General features: G+C 45.1%; 1 protein-coding gene across 1 annotated transcript in view; it reads left to right on the forward strand.

The window, feature by feature from the left end:
- Positions 1 to 18,996: 18,996 nt before the first annotated feature.
- The window catches only part of LOC311118831 (TANK-binding kinase 1-binding protein 1-like), a gene marked incomplete at both ends in the record, with an annotated part of 52,782 nt that continues 47,004 nt past the window's right edge, over positions 18,997 to 24,774 (forward strand). The window contains 2 exons of the mRNA XM_084193609.1: positions 18,997 to 19,224; positions 24,459 to 24,584. Coding sequence (XP_084049735.1) covers positions 18,997 to 19,224; positions 24,459 to 24,584 — 354 coding nt within the window. The remainder of the gene's footprint in view (positions 19,225 to 24,458; positions 24,585 to 24,774) is intronic.

Below are 24,774 nucleotides of genomic sequence, written 5' to 3' on the forward strand. Positions count from 1 at the left end.
TCATACAAACCCCCTACACACACACTAAGGATGGAGCCTGCTGCTGCATTTTGCCAGAACTGCCTACGCTAATGGTGAGGGATGAATCATGGCATGGAAAGCCTCAACACAGCATTACATTTGGTGGCTGTGCAGTGTGAATATACAGTGCCGTGAAAAATTATTTTCCCCCTTTCTGATTTTCTCTATTTTTCCATATTTTTGATACTGCATGTTATCAGATCTTCAACCAAAACCTAATATTTTGATAAAGGGAAACTGAGTTTACAAATAACCAAAAAAATGTATACTTATTTTGTTTATTTAATTAACAAAGTTATGCAACACCCATATCCTCTTTGTGAAAAAGTAATTGCCCCCTTACACTCAATAACTGGTTGTGCCACCTTTACCTGCAATAACTGTAACCAAATGCTTCCTGTAGTTGTTGATCAGTCTCTCCCATCACTGTGGAGGAATTTTGGCCCACTCTTGCATGCAAAACTGCTTTAAATCAGCGGCATTTGTGGGTTTTCAAGCAAGACCTGCCACAACATCTCAATTGGGATTAGGTCTGGGCTTAGACTAGGCCATTCCAAAATGTCAAATGTGTTGTTTTTTAAGCATTTTCGTGTAGACTTGATTGTGTGTTTTGGATCATTGTCTTGCTGCATGGCCCTTCAGCTTCAGCTCACAGACGGATGGCCTGACATTCTCCTGTAGAGTTATCTTATACAGAGCAGAATTCATGGTTCCTTCTATTAAGGCAAGTCGTCCAGGTCCTGAGGCAGCAAAGCATCCCCAAACCATCACACTACCACCATCATGCTTGACCGTTGGTATGAGGTTCTTACTGTGGAATGCAGTGTTTGGTTTTTGCCAGACATAATGGGACCCATCTTGTCCAAAATGTTGACTCAAGTTTGCCAAAAAGCACCTGGATGATCATCAAGACTCTTGGAAGAATGTTCTATGGATGTCCCATTACAGACCCTTTACTCAGTACTTTGTTGAAGCACCTTTTGCAGCGATTACAGTATGACGCTACAAACTTGGCACACATGTATTTGGAGAGTTTCTCCCATTCTTCTCTGCAGATCCTCTCAAGCTCTGTCATGTTGGATGGGGAGCGTCGCTGCACAGCTATTTTCAGGTCTCTCCAGAGATGTTCGATCGGGTTCAAGTCCAGGCTCTGGCTGGGCCACTCAAGGACATTCAGAGACTTGTCCCGAAGCCACTCCTGCGTTGGCTTGGCTGTGTGTGTAACAGGGTTGGTTATGTTTCCACTTGCCTCTAAAGAAATGTGTATTTAATGTTCAAGCACTCTTATTGGTTGGTTCAATTCCGATGACAATAAGGCATGTTGTTATTGGCCCCGCTTGCAGATAGGGGGAGATCGCAAACGTTAGGTCTCCCCAGTATGAAAATGTGATGCAAGGGATTTTACAATCGACAGCCATCAACATCATTAAGCCCTGCACAACTTATGTGCTGTTTCCTATTTAATCACAGATAATAAATAACGATCAACTGGGACCACTGGCTGGGGTGATTTCTTTAAACTAAACACAACGCAAGGAGAGTACGAATAACATCTGTTACATGTGCTTAGGGTCGTTGTCCTGTTGGAAGGTGAACCTTCACCCCAGTCTGAGGTCCTGAGTGCTCTGGAGCAGGTTTACATCAAGGATTTCTCTGTACTTTGTTCTGTTCATCTTTCCCTCAATCCTGACTAGTCTCCCAGTCCCTGCTGCTGAAAAACATCCCCACAGCATGATGCTGCTGCCACCAACATGCTTCACCGTAGGGATGGTATTGGGCAGGTGATGAGCGGTGCCTGGTTTCCTCCAGACGGGATGCTTGGTATTCAGGCCAAAGAGTTCAATCTTGGTTTCATGAGACCAAATAATATTTTTTCTCATGGCCTGAGAGTCCTTTAGGTGCCTTTTGGCAAATTCCAAGTGGGCTGTCATGCGCCTTTTACTGAGGAGTGGCTTCCGTCTGGCCACTCTACCATAAAGGCCTGATATGTGGAGTGCTGTAGAGATGGTTGTGGTTCTGGAAGGTTCTCCCATCTCCACAGAGGAACTCTGGAGCTCTGTCAGAGTGACCATCGTGTTCTTGGTCACCTCCCTGACCAAGGCCCTTCTCCCTCGATTGCTCAGTTTGGCTGGGCGGCCAGCTCTAGGAAGAGTCTCGGTTTTTCCAAACTTCTTCCATTTAAGAATGATAAAGGTCACTGAGTTCTTGGGTACCTTCAATGCTGCAGAAATGTTTTAGTACCCTTCTCCAGATCTGTGCCTCGACACAATCCTGTCTCTGCGCTCCATGGACAATTCCTTCGACCTCATGGCTTGGTTTTTGCTCTGACATGTGACAGTGATGTACTTGGCCATACTCACCACCCTCTGTAGTGCCTTGCGGTCGGGTGCCTTGCAGTTGCCGTACCAAGCGGTGATGCAGCCAGTCAAGATGCTCTCAATGGTGCAGCTGTAGAACATTTTCAGGATCTGAGGGGGAAGAGGAGCTATTGTGCCCTCTTCAGAACTGTGTGGGTGTGTGTGGACCATGTTAATTCCTTAGTGATGTGGACACCGAGGAACTTAAAGCTCTCGATCCGCTCCACTACAGCCACATCAATGGGAATGGGGGCTTGCTCGCCCCTTCGTTTCCTGTGGTCCACGATCAGCTCTTTTGACACTGAGGGAGAGGTTGTTGTCCTGGCACAACACTGCCAGGTCTCTGACCTCCTTCATATAGGCTGCCATCGTCGGTGATCAGTCCTACCACCGTCGTGTTGTCAGCAAACTTGATGATGGTGTTTGTGTTGTGCACGGCCACTCGGTCGTGGGTGAACAGGAAGTACAGGAGGGGACTAAACACACACCCCTGAGGGACCCGTGTTGATGGTCAGCGTGGTGGATGTGTTGTTGCCCTCACCACCTGGGGGGCAGCCCGTAAGGAAGTCCAGGATCCAGTTGCAGAGGGCGGTGTTCAGTCCCAGGGTCCTGAGCTTAGTGATGAGCTTCGAGGGGACTATGGTGTTGAATGCTTCGCTGTAGTCAATGAACAGCATTCTTACATAGGTATTTATTTTGTCCATGTGGGTGAGGGCAGTGTTGAGTGCAATAGAAATGGCATCATCTGTGGATGTGTTGGGGTGGAATGCGAATTGGAATGGGTCCAGGGTGTCTGGGATGATGCCTTTAAAAGTATTTAATGGCTATAGATATGAGTGCTATGGGGCGATAATCATTTAGGCAGGTTACCTTGGCGTTCTTGGGCACGAGGACTATGGTGGTCTGCTTGAAAAAAGTTGGTATTACAGACCGAGTCAGGGATATGTTGAAAATGTCAGTGAAGACACTTGCCAGCTGGTCAGCACATGCTCTGAGTATGGTAATCCATCCATTCCATTCAGCATCCTGGTAATCCATCTGGCCCTGTGGCATGGCGAATGTTAACCTGTTTAAAGGTCTTACTCACATCGACTACGGAGAACAAGATCACACAGTTGTCCGTAACAGCTCTCTCATGCATGGTTAAGTGTTGCTCGCCTCGATGCAAGCATAGAAGGCATTTAGCTTGTCTGGTAGGTTCACGTCGCTGGGCAGCTCGCGGCTGTGTTTCCCTTTGTAATCCTTGATAGTTTGCATGCCCTGCCACATCTGTAGAGCATCAGAGCCGGCGTAGTAGGATTCGATCTTAGTCCTGTATTAACACTTTGCCTGTTTGATGGCTCGTCGAAGATCGTAGCGGGATTCCTTAAAAGCATCTGGATTAGTGTCTCGCTCCTTGAAAGTGGCAGCTCTAGCCTTTAGCTTAGTGCGGATGTTGCCTGTAATCCATGGCTTCTGGTTGGGGTATGTACGTACGGTCACTGTGGGGACAACATCATCAATGCACTTATTAATGAAGCCGGTAACTGATGTGGTAAACTCCTCAATGTTACCGGATGTATCCCAGAACATATTCCAGTCTGTGCTAGCGAAACAGTCCTGTAGCTTAGCATCCGCTTCATCGGACCACTTCCATATTGAGCGCGTCACTGGTACTTCCTGTTTGAGTTTTTGCTTGTAAGCAGGAAGCAGGAGGATCGAGTTATGGTCTGATTTGCCAAAGGGAGTGCAAGGGAGGGCCTTGTATGCATTTCTGTGTGTCGAGTAAAGGTTATCTAGATCCCATTCATTTGGGAATGAGGCATATAGCTTGATCTGAACAACATATGTTGTGGAACATAGCCTTGTCTTGACATTAGACTTTTGAGCTCTGAAATCATCTGACAAGCATTGATTGTGGAGTGAACTATCACTTTAACATGGGGTATTGGGTATTTAGATGCTCTACTCTGAAGTATGTGGTAGGCTACTTTTCTTAAAGTTGCTCTATCCGGTCATAAGTCTTGGAATCCTGGCAAATCTATGTTCACTCAGGAGCCATCAGTGGGCTTTTCATGCTTGACACCAGCTAACCCATATGAAGAACTGTAAAGATGTGAACATGCATGTCGAGGCTGTCAGGACATATGCACATATGGCACTTGTGTCATTAGCATGCCATTGTACCCCTGCTTTTTCCATCTCTGGCATACACACACACACTCACAGTGACTCACTCTCCAAGTTTGATTCTGAATCTGTTGCCACTGGAATACCTTCAGCTTGACCCGTCTGGCGAGGGTTTCTCGCTTCTTTCACATATTATTTATGCCCGGAGCCAACAACACACTACACAGCTTGCATCTTAGAGGAAATATAACTTATGAATTATTCTAATGTCAGAATTATGAGCTGCAGCGTCTGGACAAAATACCCAGAAATATCTCTCTTCTGGCCCCAAGTGATAAAGTATCCAAAGCCGCTGGGGAATGGAGATGCCTTTGTGACCTTTGTGAGTTTTCATTAGACAACTTTCAGTTAGGAAAAGAGAAAAACTAAAAGCAACTTTACTCAGAATGACCCATGAAAAATGGAAAAGTACACACATCCCAATGGTTCAGGTGCTGGACAGAAAAACAAATGTGAAGAAATGAAAGATGTCCACAACTCTGATATACTGTATACCTAGTCTGTCTCAATACATCATATTGGGACTGTAAGTATAGCTTTTCTCACATCCTTCATGTCTTTACTCCGAATGGCTGCCCATGATTAATACAGATCCTCATATTATGGGATACATACGGCACAGTATGTGTGATATACTGTATGATTTTACATCTAACCCCACATAGCAGGTACACTACACAAGACAACAGGCTGATGACAACAACAGACACTGATTCTGCAATATTATGCATGCTGATACCATCATTCTTCAGTAACTATCAATAAAGCATTCCTTTCTTGCCTAATGAACATGAACACAGGCCTAATATTATGTCAGTGTGTTACTGTAGCTACCCAACCAGCATGCATAGTGTCTGTGGTGGTGCTCTGTCTCTGTGTGTATGCCGGTGTAATGTGTGCCATCTCAGGCCAATGTAATGTAATGTACGATTTCCTAACTGCTCTAATGAAGCAGGCTTGGAGAGGAGGTGGGCCGTTTCATAACACTGGGGCCACCCTGGCTCCAACCAGATTACCAGCAAATGAGCCCTGCGGGGGGGGGGGGGGCAGAGAGAGAAATGTAAGGGGGCAGCAGCCAGAGAACGGCCAGTCTGTGATAAATGCTCAGTCTCTCCACTGCCATAAATTCAGCATGGACAAGATGGATGCTCTGTGTCCCTGTGCTTTGTTTTATTCCGGAGGGAGTCTGAGGTCATGGTTTTGGCTATTTTTTATTTATTTCACCTTTATTTAACCAGGTAAGCCAGTTGAGATATAGCAAAGCAGTGCGATAAAAACAACAACAACACAGAGTTACACATGGGATAAAACAAAACATACAGTCAATAACATAATAGAAAATCAATATACAGTGTGTGCAAATGTAGTAAGTTATGGAGGTAAGGCAATAAATAGGCCATAGTGCAAAATAATTACAATTTAGTATTAACACTGGAGTGATAGATGTGCAGAAGTAGATGTGCAAATAGAGATACTAGGGTGCAAATTAGCAAAATAAATAACAATATGGGGATGAGGTAGTTGGGTGGGCTAATTACAGATGGGCTGTGTACAGGTGCAGTGATCGGTAAGCTGCTCTGACAACTGATGCTTAAAGTTAGTGAGGGAGATAAGAGTCTCCAGCTTCAGAGATTTTTGCAGTTCGTTCCAGTGATCAGTGTAGGTCTTTATCAGAAGATGTTGAAACCAAAGGTGTAGCACCGGCTGCTGTGAGAGGAATGTTGTCGTTCTGTTCCAGGTAGAACCGTTTCACCAAAGGGTTCGTAAAGGGTTCTTTGTTGGGTGAAAGGGTGAAAAGGATTCTCCTACACCTACAGGGACAGAACGGCAACATTAGCCTATCAGGCTAATAGTAGGGATAGGACCATACAGTGGGGAGAACAAGTATTTGATACACTGCCGATTTTGCAGGTTTTCCTACTTACAAAGCATGTAGAGGTCTGTAATTTATATCATAGGTACACTTCAACTGTGAGAGACGGAATCTAAAACAAAAATCCAGAAAATCACATTGTATGATTTTTAAGTAATTAATTTGCATTTTATTGCATGACATAAGTATTTGATACATCAGAAAAGGAGAACTTAATATTTGGTACAGAAACCTTTGTTTGCAATTACAGAGATCAAATGTTTCCTGTAGGTCTTGACCAGGTTTGCACACACTGCAGCAGGGATTTTGGCCCACTCCTCCATACAGACCTTCTCCAGATCATTCAGGTTTCGGGGCTATCGCTGGGCAATACGGACTTTCAGCTCCCTCCAAAGATTTTCTATTGGGTTCAGGTCTGGAGACTGGCTAGGCCACTCCAGGACCTTGAGATGCTTCTTACGGAGCCACTCCTTAGTTGCCCTGGCTGTGTGTTTCGGGTCGTTGTCATGCTGGAAGACCCAGCCACGACCCATCTTCAATGCTCTTACTGAGGGAAGGAGGTTGTTGGCCAAGATCTCGCGATACATGGCCCCATCCATCCTCCCCTCAATACGGTGCAGTCGTCCTGCCCCCTTTGCAGAAAAGCATCCCCAAAGAATGATGTTTCCACCTCCATGCTTCACGGTTGGGATGGTGTTCTTGGGGTTGTACTCATCCTTCTTCTTCCTCCAAACACGGCGAGTGGAGTTTAGACCAAAAAGCTCTATTTTTGTCTCATCAGACCACACGACCTTCTCCCATTCATCCTCTGGATCATCCAGATGGTCATTGGCAAACTTCAGACGGGCCTGGACATGCGCTGGCTTGAGCAGGGGGACCTTGCGTGCGCTGCAGGATTTTAATCCATGATGGCGTAGTGTGTTACTAATAGTTTTCTTTGAGACTGTGGTCCCAGCTCTCTTCAGGTCATTGACCAGGTCCTGCAGTGTAGTTCTGGGCTGATCCCTCACCTTCCTCATGATCATTGATGCCCCACGAGGTGAGATCTTGCATGGAGCCCCAGACCGAGGGTGTTTGACCGTCATCTTGAACTTCTTCCATTTTCTAATAATTGCGCCAACAGTTGTTGCCTTCTCACCAAGCTGCTTGCCTATTGTCCTGCAGCCCATCCCAGCCTTGTGCAGGTCTACAAATTTATCCCTGATGTCCTTACACAGCTCTCTGGTCTTGGCCATTGTGGAGAGGTGTCTGTTTGATTGAGTGTGTGGACAGGTGTCTTTTATACAGGTAATGAGTTCAAACAGGTGCAGTTAATACAGGTAATGAGTGGAGAACAGGAGGGCTTCTTAAAGAAAAACTAACAGGCCTGTGAGAGCCGGAATTCTTACTGGTTGGTAGGTGATCAAATACTTATGTCATGCAATAAAATGCAAATTAATTACTTAAAAATCATACAATGTGATTTTCTGGATTTTTGTTTTAGATTCCGTCTCTCACAGTTGAAGTGTACCTATGATATAAATTACAGACCTCTACATGCTTTGTAAGTAGGAAAACCTGCAAAATCGGCAGTGTATCAAATACTTGTTCTCCCCACTGTATATAACAGCCAGGTTTGAAGACACCGGCTGTGTTTATATTGGAAGTGTGTAGAGAGTTTGATATCGCCCATACACACACACACACGCACGCACACACGCACATCAATGTCAATGTCAGCATCTATGTCCAAGCAGTGGCCAGTTTATACTCCTGTGCAAATGTTCTGTTTGCTCTCCAAGGTCTGTGTGCATGTGTGTGTCTGTGTGTTTGCGTGAGTCTGTGTGTGGGAACCTGTGTCAGTATGTGTGTCCGTGTCTGTGTGGGTGTGCTTCTGCATTACTCTGAAGGCCAGAGAAAAAATAACCTGGCTCAGGCTTTTTAGTGGAAACACAAGGGATACAGCAGGAAGCAGATATCATTTTCTAAATAGCTCAGTGGGCAATGCCTGAGTCATGAAGCAAGCAGCACTATAACTTTTTGTGCACCTCTAGTAAAAGACAAATGGACTACAGTATCCACTGCCAGTTATACTATTCTTGTCAAGTAGTAGATATACAGTACACCAAATACTTGATTTCTGAAAACTTCAATGTACATTTCTATTTGATTTCGCATTGGTTATGTCCACACTCTCTTGCCTACTGTTTGTTTAAAAGCATTGGATTACACAGCCTTCCCTGTAGGCCTATGTAGCAATGTGACACATGTGCAGTGAAAAAATAGAAGGTACTGAGATCATCATCGGTGCAATTCATCTTCCATGACAACTAACTGCCCAAAGTCATGGTGGAATGTGAGGGGACTGAGGGCTGGTCACTGTGAATTAGCATGTGGTCAGTTAGCTTGGCTAGCTAGCACAGAGCATGAGGCTAGCCTAGAGTGTTCGCATAGGATGTCTAGGGAAAATGTTACAATATCATTACATACTGTGGTGAGGCGGCTTGTCTACCTCACCTCACTATGCCTCTCACTGCCCTTTCCCTCACTGAATATTTTACAGTGTCTGTGCCAGAAGAGTCTGGTTCCCATTAGAGCCTGTTTATAGACATGCAAGGAGCTGCATTAGCCTTCCTGACATTTTAGCAATGTCTTCGACAGGATGCTGAATGCATGGAGTGATGATTTGAGAGCAGCCAAATGCTCCAGTTATGAATGTTACTGTAACATGAGTAGCCTTTGTATATTTAGTGCATACTAGACCAGGTGTTACACAGAAATTCTGCATAGAGTTCCCTATTTATGTAAATTCAGCTTCTGCCAATTTGTATTGCAGGTTTGCATTTATTGGGATGACTCATGTACAGTACTGGAGGCAGCTTTGCAGAGTGGTTACTAGCTGGCACAGCCACAAAGTCATAAAATCTGTTTTTAAACCTAACCTTAAACCTAACCTTAACCACACTGTTAACTCTAATGCCTAACCCTAACCTTAAATTAAGATATAGCCAATTTTGACTTTGCAGCTGGCCCAAATAGCGTAAATCGCTCAGTTCTGCCTCCAGAGCAAGATTCATGACAATAAACGTCAACCTGCGTTTGTGTAGGCTAGGTGGAAAGTTTCAGTCAAGCCGGTCAAATTATAAGGAAGTGCAAGCATCTGTTACACTGGTTTAACAGTTCATATATCATAGACCAAGTTCATACCTAGTTTATACCTAGAGCCAGGAGATTGTGCTGGCCTCGCGACCACACCAGTCACCATGTGATGGGATAATCCAGAGGTGTCATGGCGGCTGCTTTCTATGCCGGCAGAAGTTTTTATTAACTCTAGGCGGCTTCGCCGGCGTTTGCAGCTCCCAGGGGCCTTTTTATTTGCCCAGACGTTAATTTACAGCCTAGTTTCATGTCAAGTTACATGGTTTCAGTTCGCTAATATTGTCTGTCTATTTTGTCATGCAATCATTTGTTTCTTCCATCATTTCCTGTCATTCATCTGCTGTTTGATCATCTGAGTGGAAGCAGTGTTTATGAACTCATGAACACTCGCCAACACTTACAAGGTACAGTTGAAGTCAGAAGTTTACATGCACTTAGGTTGGAGTCATTAAAACTTGTTTTTCAACCACTCCACAAATGTATTGTTAACAAACTATAGTTTTGGCAAGTCGGTTAGGACATCTACTTTGTACATGACACAAGTAATTTTTCCAACAATTGTTTACAGACAGATTATTTCACTTATAATTCACTGTATCACAATTCCAGTGGGTCAGAAGTTTACATACACTAAGTTGACTGTGCCTTTAAACATCTTGGAAAATTCCAGAAAATTATGTCATGGCTTTAGAAGCTTCTGATAGGCTAATTGACATAATTTGAGTCAATTGGAGGTGTACCTGTGGATGTATTTCAAGGACTACCTTCCAACTCAGTGCCTCTTTGCTTGACATCATGGGAAAATCAAAAGAAATCAGCCAAGACCTCAGAAAATAAATTGTAGACCTCCACAAGTCTGGTTCATCCTAGGGAGCAATTTCCAAACGCTTGAAGGTACAGTGAGGGAAAAAAGTATTTGATCCCCTGCTGATTTTGTATGTTTGCCCACTGACAAAGACATGATCAGTCTATCATTTTAATGGTAGATTTATTTGAACAGTGAGAGACAGAATAACAACAAAAAAATCCAGAAAAACGCATGTCAAAAATGTTATAAATTGATTTGCATTTTAATGAGGGAAATAAGTATTTGACCCCTCTGCAAAACATGACTTAGTACTTGGTGGCAAAACCCTTGTTGGCAATCACAGAGGTCAGACGTTTCTTGTAGTTGGCCACCAGGTTGGTACACATCTCAGGAGGGATTTTGTCCCACTCCTCTTTGCAGATCTTCTCCAAGTCATTAAGGTTTCGAGGCTGACGTTTGGCAACTCGAACCTTCAGCTCCCTCCACAGATTTTCTATGGGATTAAGGTCTGGAGACTGGCTAGGCCACTCCAGGACCTTAATGTGCTTCTTCTTGAGCCACTCCTTTGTTGCCTTGGCCATGTGTTTTGGGTCATTGTCATGCTGGAATACCCATCCACGACCCATTTTCAATGCCCTGGCTGAGGGAAGGAGGTTCTCACCCAAGAGTTGATGGTACATGGCCCTGTCCATCGTCCCTTTGATGCGGTGAAGTTGTCCTGTCCCCTTAGCAGAAAAACACCCCCAATGCATAATGTTTCCACCTCCATGTTTGATGTTGGGGATGGTGTTCTTGGGGTCATAGGCAGCATTCCTCCTCCTCCAAACACGGCGCATTGAGTTGATGCCAAATAACTCGATTTTGGTCTCATCTGACCACAACACTTTCACCCAGTTCTCCTCTGAATCATTCAGATGTTCATTGGCAAACTTCAGATGGGCCTGTATGTGTGCTTTCTTGAGCAGGGGGACCTTGCGGGCGCTGCAGGATTTCAGTCCTTCACGGCGTAGTGTGTTACCAATAGTTGTCTTGGTGACTATGGTCCCAGCTGCCTTGAGATCATTGACAAGATCCTCCCGTGTAGTTCTGGGCTGATTCATCACCATTCTCATGATCATTGCAACTCCACAAGGTGAGTTCTTGCATGGAGCCCCAGGCCGAGGGAGATTGACAGTTATTTTGTGTTTCTTCCATTTCCGAATAATTGCACTAACTGTTGTCACCTTCTCACCAAGCTGCTTGGCGATGGTCTTGTAGCCCATTCCAGCCTTGTGTAGGTCTACAATCTTGTCCCTGACATCCTTGGAGAGCTCTTTGGTCTTGGCCATGGTGGAGAGTTTGGAATCTGAATAATTGATTGCTTCTGTGGACAGGTGTCTTTTATACAGGTAACAAACTGAGATTAGGAGCACTCCCTTTAAGAGTGTGTTCCTAATCTCAGCTCGTTACCTGTATAAAAGACACCTGGGAGCCAGAAATCTTTCTGATTGAGATTGGGTCAAATACTTATTTCCCTCATTAAAATGCAAATTCAATTTATTTCATTTTTGACATTTGTTTTTCTGGATTGTTTTGTTGTTATTCTGTCTCTCATGGTTCAAATAAACCTACCATTAAAATGTCCTCTGGTCTGATGAAACAAAAATAGAACTGTTTGGCCATAATGACCATTGTTATGTTAGGAGGGAAAAGGGGGTGGCTTGCAAGCCGAAGAAAACCATCCCAACCGTGAAGCACAGGGGTGGCAGCATCATGCTGTGGGGGTGCTTTGCTGCAGGAGGGACTGGTGCACTTCACAAAATAGATGGCATCATGAGGAAGGAAAATTATGTGGATATATTGAAGCAACATCTCAAGACATCAGTCAGGAAGTTAAAGCTTGGTCGCAAATGGGTCTTCCAAATGGACAATGACCCCAAGCATACTTCCAAAGTTGTGGCAAAATGGCTTAAGGACAACAAAGTCAAGGTATTGGAGTGGCCATCACAAAGCCCTGACCTCAATCCTATAGAAAATGTGTGGGCAGAACTGAAAAAGCGTGTGCGAGCAAGAAGGCCTACAATCTTAACTCAGTTACACCAGCTCTGTCAGGAGGAATGGGCCAAAATTCACCCAACTTATTGTGGGAAGCTTGTGGAAGGATACCCGAAATGTTTGACCCAAGTTAAACAATTTAAAGGCAATGCTACCAAATACTAATTGAGTGTATGTAAACTTCTGACCCACTGGGAATGTGATGAAATAAATAAAAGCTGAAATAAATCATTCTCTCTACTATTATTCTGACATTTCATATTCTTAAAATAAAGTGGTGATCCTAACTGACCTAAAACAGGGAATTTTTACTAGGATTAAATGTCAGGAATTGTGAAAAACTGAGTTTAAATGTATTTGGCTAAGGTGTATGTAAACTTCCGACTTCAACTCTAGATGGTTTCTTTACTTCTCATTTCATTTTCATGTCATTGCTTCTTTTGTTTGTGTTCCTGCTCTGCTGTGCACCCCAGAGCGCATGCCAGTATTTGTGACATAGGCGCACGCGCGTGAGTGCTCCACTCTGTCCTGGGCCATGTTGTTTCAGTTGCCAAATGTTGTCGAAAATGACTCCTTATACTCATAGGGTATTTTTTTCCATTAATCATATCACAATCAACTTTTACCAGTTGAATGTAGACACAAATATAATACTTTTTTGTATAGAAAATGTTCTGCAAATATGCAAATGATGTGATATCTCATTAAATATGCACATATTTGCATATAGTGCAAATCAGTTTTTTGGGACACTGGATGAAGTCAGCCTAAGTATTTTGTCAAGACACTCCAGGACCAGACTTGTCCAGAGCAGAATGTGGATAAATACTTTTTTCATCTTTCTATCTGTGTACACTACCGGTCAAAAGTTTTAGAACACCTACTCATTCAAGGGGTTTTCTTTATTTTGACTATTTTCTACATTGTAGAATAATAGTGAAGACATCAAAAATATGAAATAACACATATGGAATCATGTAGTAACCAAAAAAGTGTTAAACAAATCAAAATATATTTTACATTTTAGATTCTTCAAAGTAGCCACCCTTTGCCTTAATGACAACTTTGCACACTCTTGGCATTCTCTCAACCAGCTTCACCTGGAATGCTTTTCCAACAGTCTTAAAGGAGTTCCACATGTGCTGAGCACTTGTTGGCTGCTTTTCCTTCACTCTGCTGTCCAACTCATCCCAAACCATCTCAATTGGGTTGACGTCGGGGGATTGTGGAGGCCAGCTCCATCACTCTCCTTCTTGGTAAAATAGCCCTTACACAGCCTGGAGGTGTGTTGGGTCATTGTCCTGTTGTAAAACAAATGATAGTCCCACTAAGGCCAAACCAGATGGGATGGCGTATCACTGCATAATGCTGTGATAGCCATGCTGGTTAAGTGTGCCTTGAATTCTAAATAAATCACAGACAGTGTCACCAGCAAAGCACCCCCACACCATAACACCTCCTCCTCCATGCTTTACAGTGGGAAATACACATGCGGAGATCATCCGTTCACCCATATCAACAATTCCCTCTGGGGAATATATCTAAGGATAAGCACACATAATTTTGTGAATGCAGATGTTTCTGAAGCTGAGTCTGACTTGGGAAATGGCAGTTAAAGACCGCAAACGCCTATTTAGACCCAGTCACCATCTCTTCAAAGTAAGTTACTAAATATAGTGAAATTTGTAACACTCTCTATGGAATGGGCTTTTAAATTATGTGTAATTTAATGTAGTGAACTTTGAAGTTATTGATGTACAGTTGAAGTCGGAAGTTTACATACACCTTAGCCAAATATATACTCAGTTTTTCACAATTCCTGACATTTAATCCTAGTAAAGAAAACCTGTTTTAGGTCAGTTAGGATCACCACTTTATTTTAAGAATGTGAAATGTCAGAATAATAGTAGAGAGAATGATTTATTTCAGCTTTTATTTATTTCATCACATTGCCAGTGGGTCAATTAGTATTTGGTAGCATTGCCTTTAAATTGTTTAACTTGGGTCAAACGTTTCGGGTAGCCTTCCACAAGCTTCCCACAATAAGTTGGGTGAATTTTGGCCCATTCCTCCTGACAGAGCTGGTGTAACTGAGTTAAGATTGTAGGCCTTCTTGCTCGCACATGCTTTTTCAGTTCTGCCCACACATTTTCTATAGGATTGAGGTCAGGGCTTTGTGATGGCCACTCCAATACCTTGACTTTGTTGTCCTTAAGCCATTTTGCCACAACTTTGGAAGTATGCTTGGGGTCATTGTCCATTTGGAAGACCCATTTGTGACCAAGCTTTAACTTCCTGACTGATGTCTTGAGATGTTTCTTCAATATATCCACATAATTTTCCTTCCTCATGACGCCATCTATTTTGTGAAGTGCACCAGTCCCTCCTGCAGCAAAGCACCCCCACAGCATGATGCTGCCACCCCCGTGCTTCACGGTTGGGAAGGTGTTCTTCGGCTTGCATGCCACCCCTTTTTCCCTCCTAACATAACGATGGTTATTATGGCCAAACAGTTCTATTTTTGTTTCATCAGACCAGAGGACATTTCTCAAAAAAGTACGATCTTTGTCCCCATGTGCAGTTGCAAACCGCAGTCTGGCTTTTTTATGGCAGTTTTGGAGCACTGGCTTCTTCCTTGCTGAGCGGCCTTTCAGGTTATGTCGATACAGGACTCGTTTTACTGTGGATATGGATACTTTTGTACCTGTTTGCTCCAGCATCTTCACAAGGTCCTTTGCTGGTGTTCTGGGATTGATTTGCACTTTTCGCACCAAAGTACATTCATCTCTAGGAGATAGAATGTGTCTCATTCCTGAGCAGAATGACAGTTGCGTGGTCCCATGGTGTTTATACTTGCATACTATTGTTTGTACAGATGAACGTGCTACCTTCAGGTGTTTGGAAATTGCTCCCAAGGATGAACCAGACTTGTGGAGGTCTACAATTTATTTTCTGAGGTCTTGGCTGATTTCTTTAAATTTTCCCATGATGTCAAGCAAGTTTGAAGGTAGGCCTTGAAATATATCCACAGGTACACCTCCAATTGACTCAAATGATGTCAATTAGTCTATTAGAAGCTTCTAAAGCCATGACATAATTTTCTGGAATTTTCCAAGATGTTTAAAGGCACAGTCAACTTAGTGTATGTAAACTTCTGACCCACTGGAATTGTGATACAGTGAATTATAAGTTAAATAATCCGTCTGTAAACAATTGTTGGAAAAATTACTTGTGTCATGCACAAAGTAGATTTCCTAACCAACTTGCCAGTGGTTGAAAAACTAGTTTTAATGACTCCAACCTAAGTGTATGTAAACTTCCGACTTCAACTGTATGTCCATTTTGAAGTGGTTAAAATTAATTCAAATGTTGATGACGTAGTATGATAAACCAAAAAAATACACTGAGTATACCAAACATTAGGAACACCTTCCTAATATTGAGTTGCACCCAGAAAAGCCTCAATTCATCGGGGTATGGTGTCGAAAGCGTTCCACAGGGATTGCTGGCCCATGTTGACTACAATACTTCCCACAGTTGTGTCAAGTTGGCTGGATGTCCTTTGGGTGGTGGACCATTCTTGATACACATGGGAAACTGTTGAGCGTGAAAAACCCAGCAGCGTTGCAGTTCTTGACACAAACAAGTATGCCTGGCACCTACTACCATACCCCATTCAAAGACACTTAAATATTTTTCTTGCCCATTCAGCCTCTGAATGGCACACATACACAATCCACGTCTCAAATGTCTCAAGGCTTAAAAATCCTTCTTTAACCTGTCTTCTCCCCTTCATATACACTGGCATCAATAAGGGATCATAGCTTTCACCTGGATTCACTTGGTCATTCTATGTCATGGAAAGAGCAGGTGTTCTTAATGATTTGTACACTCAATGTATACATTTTCATCACATTTTCGATATTTGTATGTTTACTTTTTGAAAATACTCAAAATAATGGATCAAAATAGCAACAAATCTCAAAATTGATAGGTAGTTGCAAAAATATAATTTCAGCCTGGCCTTAACGGCTTTCCAGACAGGAAGTGATGGGCTGAGTGGAGTTTGCGCAAATAGAGCAGATTTCAATTTTCTCTGCCTCGGCTGAGCGGCTTTTACGTGTACGAGCACCGCCGACCGCTCCACCTAGATAAAATTCCTCCCCCTACCTAGCTCTGTTGAAATAAATGGGCCACCCCGCCCACCGATTCTTGTCTGGAAAGCCCTTTAATCTACATCTCAGAGAGGCATGTTTGTTCTACATAGCACATTTCTATCTGAACGTTCCAAAACTTTGCATCCTGCTGAACGCCCATGTTGTATTGTTTGGTTTAAAATAAGGTATACAGTGCATTTGGAAAGTATTCAGACCCCTTGACTTTTTCCATATTTTGTTACTTATTCTGAAATGTATTAAATAGTTTTTTCCCCTCATCAATCTACACACAATATCCCATAATGAAAAAGTAAAAACAGGTTTTGAGAACAAAACGGATATCACATTTACATAAGTATTCAGACCCTTTACTCAGTACTTTGTTGAAGCACCTTTGGCAGCGATTACAGCCTCGATTGGGTATGACACTATGAGCTTGGCACACCTGTATTTGGGGAGTTTCTCCCATTCTTCTCTGCAGATCCTCTCAAGCTCTGTCATGTTGGATGGGGTGCGTCGCTGCACAGCTATTTTCAGGTCTCTCCAGAGATGTTCGATCGGGTTCAAGTCCGGGCTCTGGTTGGGCCACTCAAGGATATTCAGAGACTTGTCCCGAAGCCACTCCTGCGTTGTCTTGGCTGTGTGCTTGGGGTCGTTGTCCTGTTGGAAGGTGAACCTTCGCCCCAGTCTGAGGTCCTGAGCGCTCTGGAGCAGGTTTTCATCAAGGATCTCTCTGTACTTTGCTCCGTTCATCTTTCCCTCGATCCTGACTAGTCTCCCAGGCCCTGCTGCTGAAAAACATCCCCACAGCATGATGCTGCCACCACCATGCTTCACTGTAGGAATGGTGCCAGGTTTCCTCCAGACGTGATGCTTGGCATTCAGGCCAAAGAGTTCAATCTTGGTTTCATTAGACCAGAAAATCTTGTTTCTCATGGTCTGAGAGTCCTTTAGGTGCCTTTTGGCAAACTCCAAGCGGGCTGTCATGTGCCTTTTACTGAGGAGTGGCTTCCGTCTGGCCACTCTACCATAAAGGCCTGATTGGTAGAGTATTGCAGAGATGGTTGTCCTTCTGGAAGGTTCTCCTATCTCCACAGAGGAACTCTGGAGCTCTGTCAGAGTGACCATTGGGTTCTTGGTCACCTCCCTGACCAAGGCCCTTCTCCCCCGATTGCTCAGTTTGGCCGGGCGGCCAGCTCTAGGAAGAGTCTTGGTGGTTCCAAACTTCTTCCATTTAAGAATGATGGAGGCCACTGTGTTCTTGGGGACCTTCAATGCCGCAGAAATGTTTTGGTACCCTTCCCCAGATCTGTGCCGCGACACAATCCTGTCTCGGAGCTCTACGGACAATTCCTCATGGCTTAGTTTTTGCTCTGACCTGCACTGTCAACTGTGGGACCTTATATAGACAGGTGTGTGCCTTTCCAAATCATGTCCAATCAATTGAATTTACCACAGCTGGACTCCAATCAAGTTTTAGAAACATCTCAAGGATGATCAATGGAAACAGGATGCACCTGAGCTCAATTTCGAGTCTCATAGCAAAGGGTCTGAATACTTATGTAAATAAGGTATTTCATTTATTTTTCTTGCTAAAATCTCTAAAAACCTGTTTTTGCTTTGTCATTATGGGGTATTGTGTGTAGATAGATGAGGGGGAAAAAAATATTTACTCCATTTTAGAATAAGGCTGTAACGTAACAAAATATGGAAAAAGTCAAGGGGTCTGAATACTTTCCGAATGCACTGTATGCATGTAATTAGCGACGCAATTGTTGTTATGAGTACTCTATTAGTTAATGATGTTTATCCTGTCTGCTTTAGACATGGTTATGAGAATATTGTATTTTGGTGTTTTTGCTTGTTTATATCTTTTTACATTTGTCCACCTAGATTGTGGGCCACATTGGTATGTTGAAAGGTGTGGTCATGGGGGACAGTTCTATATCCCTGTGTTTAGGTGAAGTCTGTAGTTTTTGCTAGTTTTAGAATTGCTCATGGGGAGGGTGCTCAGAGCCTGGTACACCCACCTTTGCTAAGTGAGTTGTACTGGCAGGAATGCCTGCTTAGGACTAGTGCTTTATGGACCCTTTCAGTGTTTGGTTTTTTGTTGTTGTGTTTTTGTACTTTTGTGAGGGGTTTTGTAAATATTTTACCCTCCTTCATTTTGTAGCACCTGTTATTGAATAAACCTACACCAGATTTTGCGCCTTTAACTTTGCCTCCTGCTGCACGATTGCCCTTAAGACTGAGACACGTTAACCCTTTCACAGACTATAACTAGGGTCCAGAGTTGTTCCTTTTCAGGAAATATGGTCAGGAAAAAAACTCTTGGCCCCACACCACACATACTGTATCTACATACTGTATCTTCAGACTAATCATCTCTCTCTCTCTCTCTCTCTCTCATTCTATCCTGGCAGGTTGAGGCTCTGAGCGATGGAGTCTCTATTCGGTGGTGAGCTGAGGCTGCTGGGAGGTGGCGAGGGCTTGAATGAGGACAGCTGTGGCGACGTGGGCTGGTCCTCCTCGTCCCTCCCTGATGATTTGTACTCCGTCTCCCACTTCACCCTCATTACCGCCTACCAGGACATCAAGACACGGCTGGCGGGCCTGGAGAGAGAGAACAGCGGTATCAAGAGGAAGCTCAAGATCTACGAGATCAAGGTAGGCCAAAGAGCCGATTGGCATATGAGCTTTTCCTGATCCTGACCATGTGACTTGACCAGGAAATACTCTAAACTCTATTTAGAGAGAGCTCTGAGATTTTTCTGGGCAGGAAAAACTCCTGGAATAGGAGTTAGAGGAGTGGAATAAGTCTCACTTACTGGCTAATCTAGCTTCCATATTCCCTATATTGACGACTACCGCTGTTGCATGTTGTGTGTGAGGGACGAGGGTCTCTGTATCCCATCAGTGGTGGCATTGTGCTGAGTCAGCGATGTGTCACCCATGCTCTCTATGTGCTTGGAGTAGCAGAGTAGTGGTGTGGAGGAACACAGCGGGTGCAGCAGATCCATGAACATTTGAACATCTTGGAGAAAAATCTGGCCTTAATGGCCATGTACTGTTATAATCTCCACCCGGCACAGCCAGAAGGGGACTGGCCACCCCTCAGAGCCTGGTTCCTCTCTAGGTTTCTTCCTAGGTTTCTGCCTTTCTAGGGAATTTTTCCTAGCCACCGTGCTTCTACATCTGCATTGCTTGCTGTTTGGGGTTTTAGGCTGGGTTTCTGTATATACACTTTGTGACATCTGCTGATGTAAAAAAAGGCTTTATAAATAACATTTGATTTAAAATTTGATTGATTAACTCTCTGAGCTGTCCCTCCTGGCATGGGGACTGTAATGTGGGGTAGAACGCTGTGTCACGCCCTGGCTCTGGGGACAATGTTATGTTGAGCCAGGGTGTGTATTCTATGTTTGATTTTCTATGTTGGGCTGAGTGACTCCCAATCAGAGGCAACGAGTGACAGCTGGTTGTCTCTGATTGGGAGACATATTTAACTATCGGTCTTTTCACTTTGTGTTGTGGTTTCTTGTTCCGTGTTTGTTGGTTTATGTAACCAGGGACGTCACGTTTCGTTTTTGTTGTTTTGATCGTGTGATCATCTTGATAAAATAAAATGTTCGCATTCAACGCTGCGCCTTGGTCCTCCTCATTGGTAGACGATCGTGACAGAAGAAACCACCATAACAGGACCAAGCAGCGTGAAGAAGAGAGAGGATGGACTTGGGAGCAGTTGAGTAGGAGTCTCGACTGGGCCAAGCCAAGAGAAGAGGAGAGAGGTTGGACTTTGGAGCAGTGGGGTGAGAGTCTGGCGAGAACGATGGAGGCCTGGCCCACGGGGAGGAGAGACCCCCAGAAAATTTTTAGGGGGGGGCTCACGACGTCGGACCAGCAGGAGGCCGCGATAGAGCGGCCCAGCAGGTTGCTAGAGGAGGCCGCCAGGTTACGGGGTCCACTGGTCGAAGAGGGGATGGAGGATGTAGAGGCACGGCGAGAGGTACTGGGGTGTGTTACCAGTCCGGTCCGGCCCGTTCCAGATCCCGAGGTAGAGCCAGTGGTGTGTGTCCCCAGTACGGTCCGGCCTGTTCCAGCCCCTCGCACCAAGTGTACGGTGCGCGTCGCCAGCCCAGCCCGGCCTGTCCCTGCTCCACGCACCAAGCCTACGGGGTGCGTCGCCAGCCCAGTCCGGCCCATCCAAGCTCCCCGCACCAAGCCAGTGGTGTGCGTCATCAGTCCGGCACGGCCCGTGCCTGCTCTCCGCACCAAGTCTGTGGTGCGTTTCGTCAGCCCTGTCCGGCCCGTTCCTGCTCTCCGCACCAAGCCTACGGTGTGCGTCGCCAGCCCAGCCCGGCCAGTCCCTGCACCACGCACCAAGCCTACGGGGTGCGTCGCCAGCCCAGTCCGGCCCATCCAAGCTCCCCGCACCAAGCCAGTGGTGTGCGTCATCAGTCCGGCACGGCCCGTGCCTGCTCTCCGCACCAAGTCTGTGGTGCGTTTCGTCAGCCCTGTCCGGCCCGTTCCTGCTCTCCGCACCAAGTCTGTGGTGCGCGTCGCCAGCCCAGTCCGGTCCATTCCTGCTCCACGCACCAAGCCAGGGGTGCGTATCGTCAGTCCGGCTCCGGCCAGCGGGGCCAGACCGGACCAGGGGTACTTTGGGGGGTTGGAGAGGGAGTGGGGATCAGGCCCGGAGCCGGATCCGCCGCCAAGGCGGAGTGCCCACCCGGTCCCTCCCCTGTGGGATTTAGTTGGCGCGGTCGGAGTCCGCGCCTTTAGGGGGGGGTACTGTCACGCCCTGGCTCTGGGGACAATGTTATGTTGAGCCAGGGTGTGTATTCTATGTTTGATTTTCTATGTTGGGCTGAGTGACTCCCAATCAGAGGCAACGAGTGACAGCTGGTTGTCTCTGATTGGGAGCCATATTTAACTATCGGTCTTTTCACTTTGTGTTGTGGTTTCTTGTTCCGTGTTTGTTGGTTTATGTAACCAGGGACGTCACGTTTCGTTTTTGTTGTTTTGATCGTGTGATCATCTTGATAAAATAAAATGTTCGCATTCAACGCTGCGCCTTGGTCCTCCTCATTGGTAGACGATCGTGACAGAAGAAACCACCATAACAGGACCAAGCAGCGTGAAGAAGAGAGAGGATGGACTTGGGAGCAGTTGAGTAGGAGTCTCGACTGGGCCAAGCCAAGAGAAGAGGAGAGAGGTTGGACTTTGGAGCAGTGGGGTGAGAGTCTGGCGAGAACGATGGAGGCCTGGCCCACGGGGAGGAGAGACCCCCAGAAAATTTTTAGGGGGGGGCTCACGACGTCGGACCAGCAGGAGGCCGCGATAGAGCGGCCCAGCAGGTTGCCAGAGGAGGCCGCCAGGTTACGGGGTCCACTGGTCGAAGAGGGGATGGAGGATGTAGAGGCACGGCGAGAGGTACTGGGGTGTGTTACCAGTCCGGTCCGGCCCGTTCCAGATCCCGAGGTAGAGCCAGTGGTGTGTGTCCCCAGTACGGTCCGGCCTGTTCCAGCCCCTCGCACCAAGTGTACGGTGCGCGTCGCCAGCCCGGAGCCGGATCCGCCGCCAAGGCGGAGTGCCCACCCGGTCCCTCCCCTGTGGGATTTAGTTGGCGCGGTCGGAGTCCGCGCCTTTAGGGGGGGGGTACTGTCACGCCCTGGCTCTGGGGACAATGTTATGTTGAGCCAGGGTGTGTATTCTATGTTTGATTTTCTATGTTGGGCTGAGTGACTCCCAATCAGAGGCAACGAGTGACAGCTGGTTGTCTCTGATTGGGAGCCATATTTAACTATCGGTCTTTTCACTTTGTGTTGTGGTTTCTTGTTCCGTGTTTGTTGGTTTATGTAACCAGGGACGTCACGTTTCGTTTTTGTTGTTTTGATCGTGTGATCATCTTGATAAAATAAAATGTTCGCATTCAACGCTGCGCCTTGGTCCTCCTCATTGGTAGACGATCGTGACACGCTGCAGATGGGGTGAAAGAGAGGAGAGAGAGAGAACAGTGGATGGAGAGAGAGAGGGGTGGAGGGATAGAGGGAAGAGAGAGGGAGATGTGAGATGGTCCCCTGTAGCTCAGTCGGTAGAGCATGGTGCTTGCAACGCCAGGGTTGTGGGTTCGTTTCCCACGGGGGGCCAGTATGAAAATGTATGCACTCACTAACTGTAAGTCGCTCTGGATAAGAGCATCTGCTAAATGACTAAAATGTAATGGCTGAAAGAGAGAGAGAGACCTCAAGATTGCTTGTTTTGTCTGTCCTGCCTCCCCAGATGTGTGTACGTTCAGTCACTCACTAACACACCTGTCCATTATAGAGCAGCTGGCACTCAAGGCTTTGCCACAAGGTTGCAGTGCGGTTGAATGGTTATACATTATTTATTAAAGGAACAGTTTGTTCAGTTTGAATCACCCCCAAAAAATGGATTGATTTGGTTAGTACTGAATTAGTCTCTTGTGACAGAAGAAATTGAATAGCTGGCCAGCCCACATGCAAGATAATGCGATTGGTCTTTCCAAAATTGCACAAATGTTAGGATTTAGTTGGTCTGAATCTGAGTTGCAGATATGAAAATGTTGGAAAATGTTCTCCAACTTTAAGGCCGGCTAAAACTAAGGTGGCTGACGAGTAGAGAGTTTAGAGTGGCTGGTGTCTCAGTGTGAAGACTGAGTGGCCCAGAAGTGTTACTTCCAGAGCTCCAACACGCTCTGCTAATTCAGTCTAAGTAGAAAGAGGTGTTTCTCTAAATGGAAAATGTCTGTTTGGTCTTCACATCAATATCATTGGATAATTTAAGTCAGTCAAATTTAGGCACTCCAAAAGAGAGATGTGCATTAAGATGGAACCATCATGTGATTTCTGGTTATATTATATAACATGTATTGTCCCTTCTTTGTGTGAGATCAAATCAAATCAAATTGTATTTGTCACATGCGCCGAATACAGTAGGTGTAGGCCTTACCATGAAATGCTTACTTACAAGCCCTTAACCAACAATGCAGTGTTAAGAAAAATAAGAGTTAAGAAAATATTTACCTAATAAACTAAAGTAAAAAAAATAAAAAAGTAACAATAAAATAACAATAACGAGGCTATATACAGGGGCTACCGGTACCGAGTCAATGTGCGGGGGTACCGGTTAGTCGAGGTAATTGAAGTAATATGTAAATGTAGGTAGGGGTAAAGTGACTATGCATATATAATAAACAGTGAGTAGCAGCAGCTTAAATAATAAAAATGCAAATAGTCCGGGTAGCCATTTGATTAGATGTTCAGGAGTCTTATGGCTTGGGGGTAGAAGCTGTTAAGAAGCCTTTTGGACCTAGACTTGGCACTCCGGTACCGCTTGCCGTGCGGTAGCAGAGAGAACAGTCTATGACTAGGATGGCTGGAGTCTTTGGCAATATTTAAGGTTTCCTCTGACACCGCCTGGTATAGAGGTCCTGGATGGCAGGAAGCTTGGCCCCAGTGATGTACTGGGCCATACGCACTACCCTCTGTAGCGCCTTGCAGTCGGAGGCCGAGCAGTGATGCAACCAGTCAAGATGCTCTCATGGTGTAGCTGTATAACTTTTTGAGGATCTGTGGACCCATGCCAAATCTTTTCAGTCTTCTGAGGGGGAATAGGCATTGTCGTGCCCTCTTCACAACTGTCTTGGTGTGTTTGGATCATGAGTTTCCCCAACTAAACAGATGCTCAACTCACTCTATGCTGTTGCTCTGTGCTCTGATTTTCTCTGTATTTCTCGAACAATATAGGAGTTATGAGAGTAATGTCTAACAAGATTGAAAGATTATTTTACACTTATGTATGGAGAATGTGTGGGGAAAAAGACAAGACTTGTATCGTACGAATTATAGATAATGTCATGCTCCTCTCTCCCTCTCCAGTTCCCTATGATCAGTGAGTTTGGGGAGGACAGGAACTCCTACTGCAGCTTTGAGTCCAAGGAGACAGCTCTACTAAAGTCAGAGAAGAGCAACCTGCAGCAGAGAGTCAACGCCCTCACCCACGAGGTGAGACTGAGAAAACACCTGGGGCTTAATTTAATCCCACCTACAATGCAGTATTTATAATTTCCTTCCCGTGGCAAGTAAAATCACAGGATGATTTTGAGAACTGTGAAAACGTACCACTATTAGCAGGTACTGTAGACTCCCTTTTTAGGTAGATGTTTTTGGTTTTCAGAATACAGTGGGGAAAAAA

This window comes from Coregonus lavaretus (genome assembly GCF_964263955.1).
Source record: "Coregonus lavaretus genome assembly, contig: HAP1_SCAFFOLD_1868, whole genome shotgun sequence".
Taxonomy (NCBI): domain Eukaryota; kingdom Metazoa; phylum Chordata; class Actinopteri; order Salmoniformes; family Salmonidae; genus Coregonus; species Coregonus lavaretus.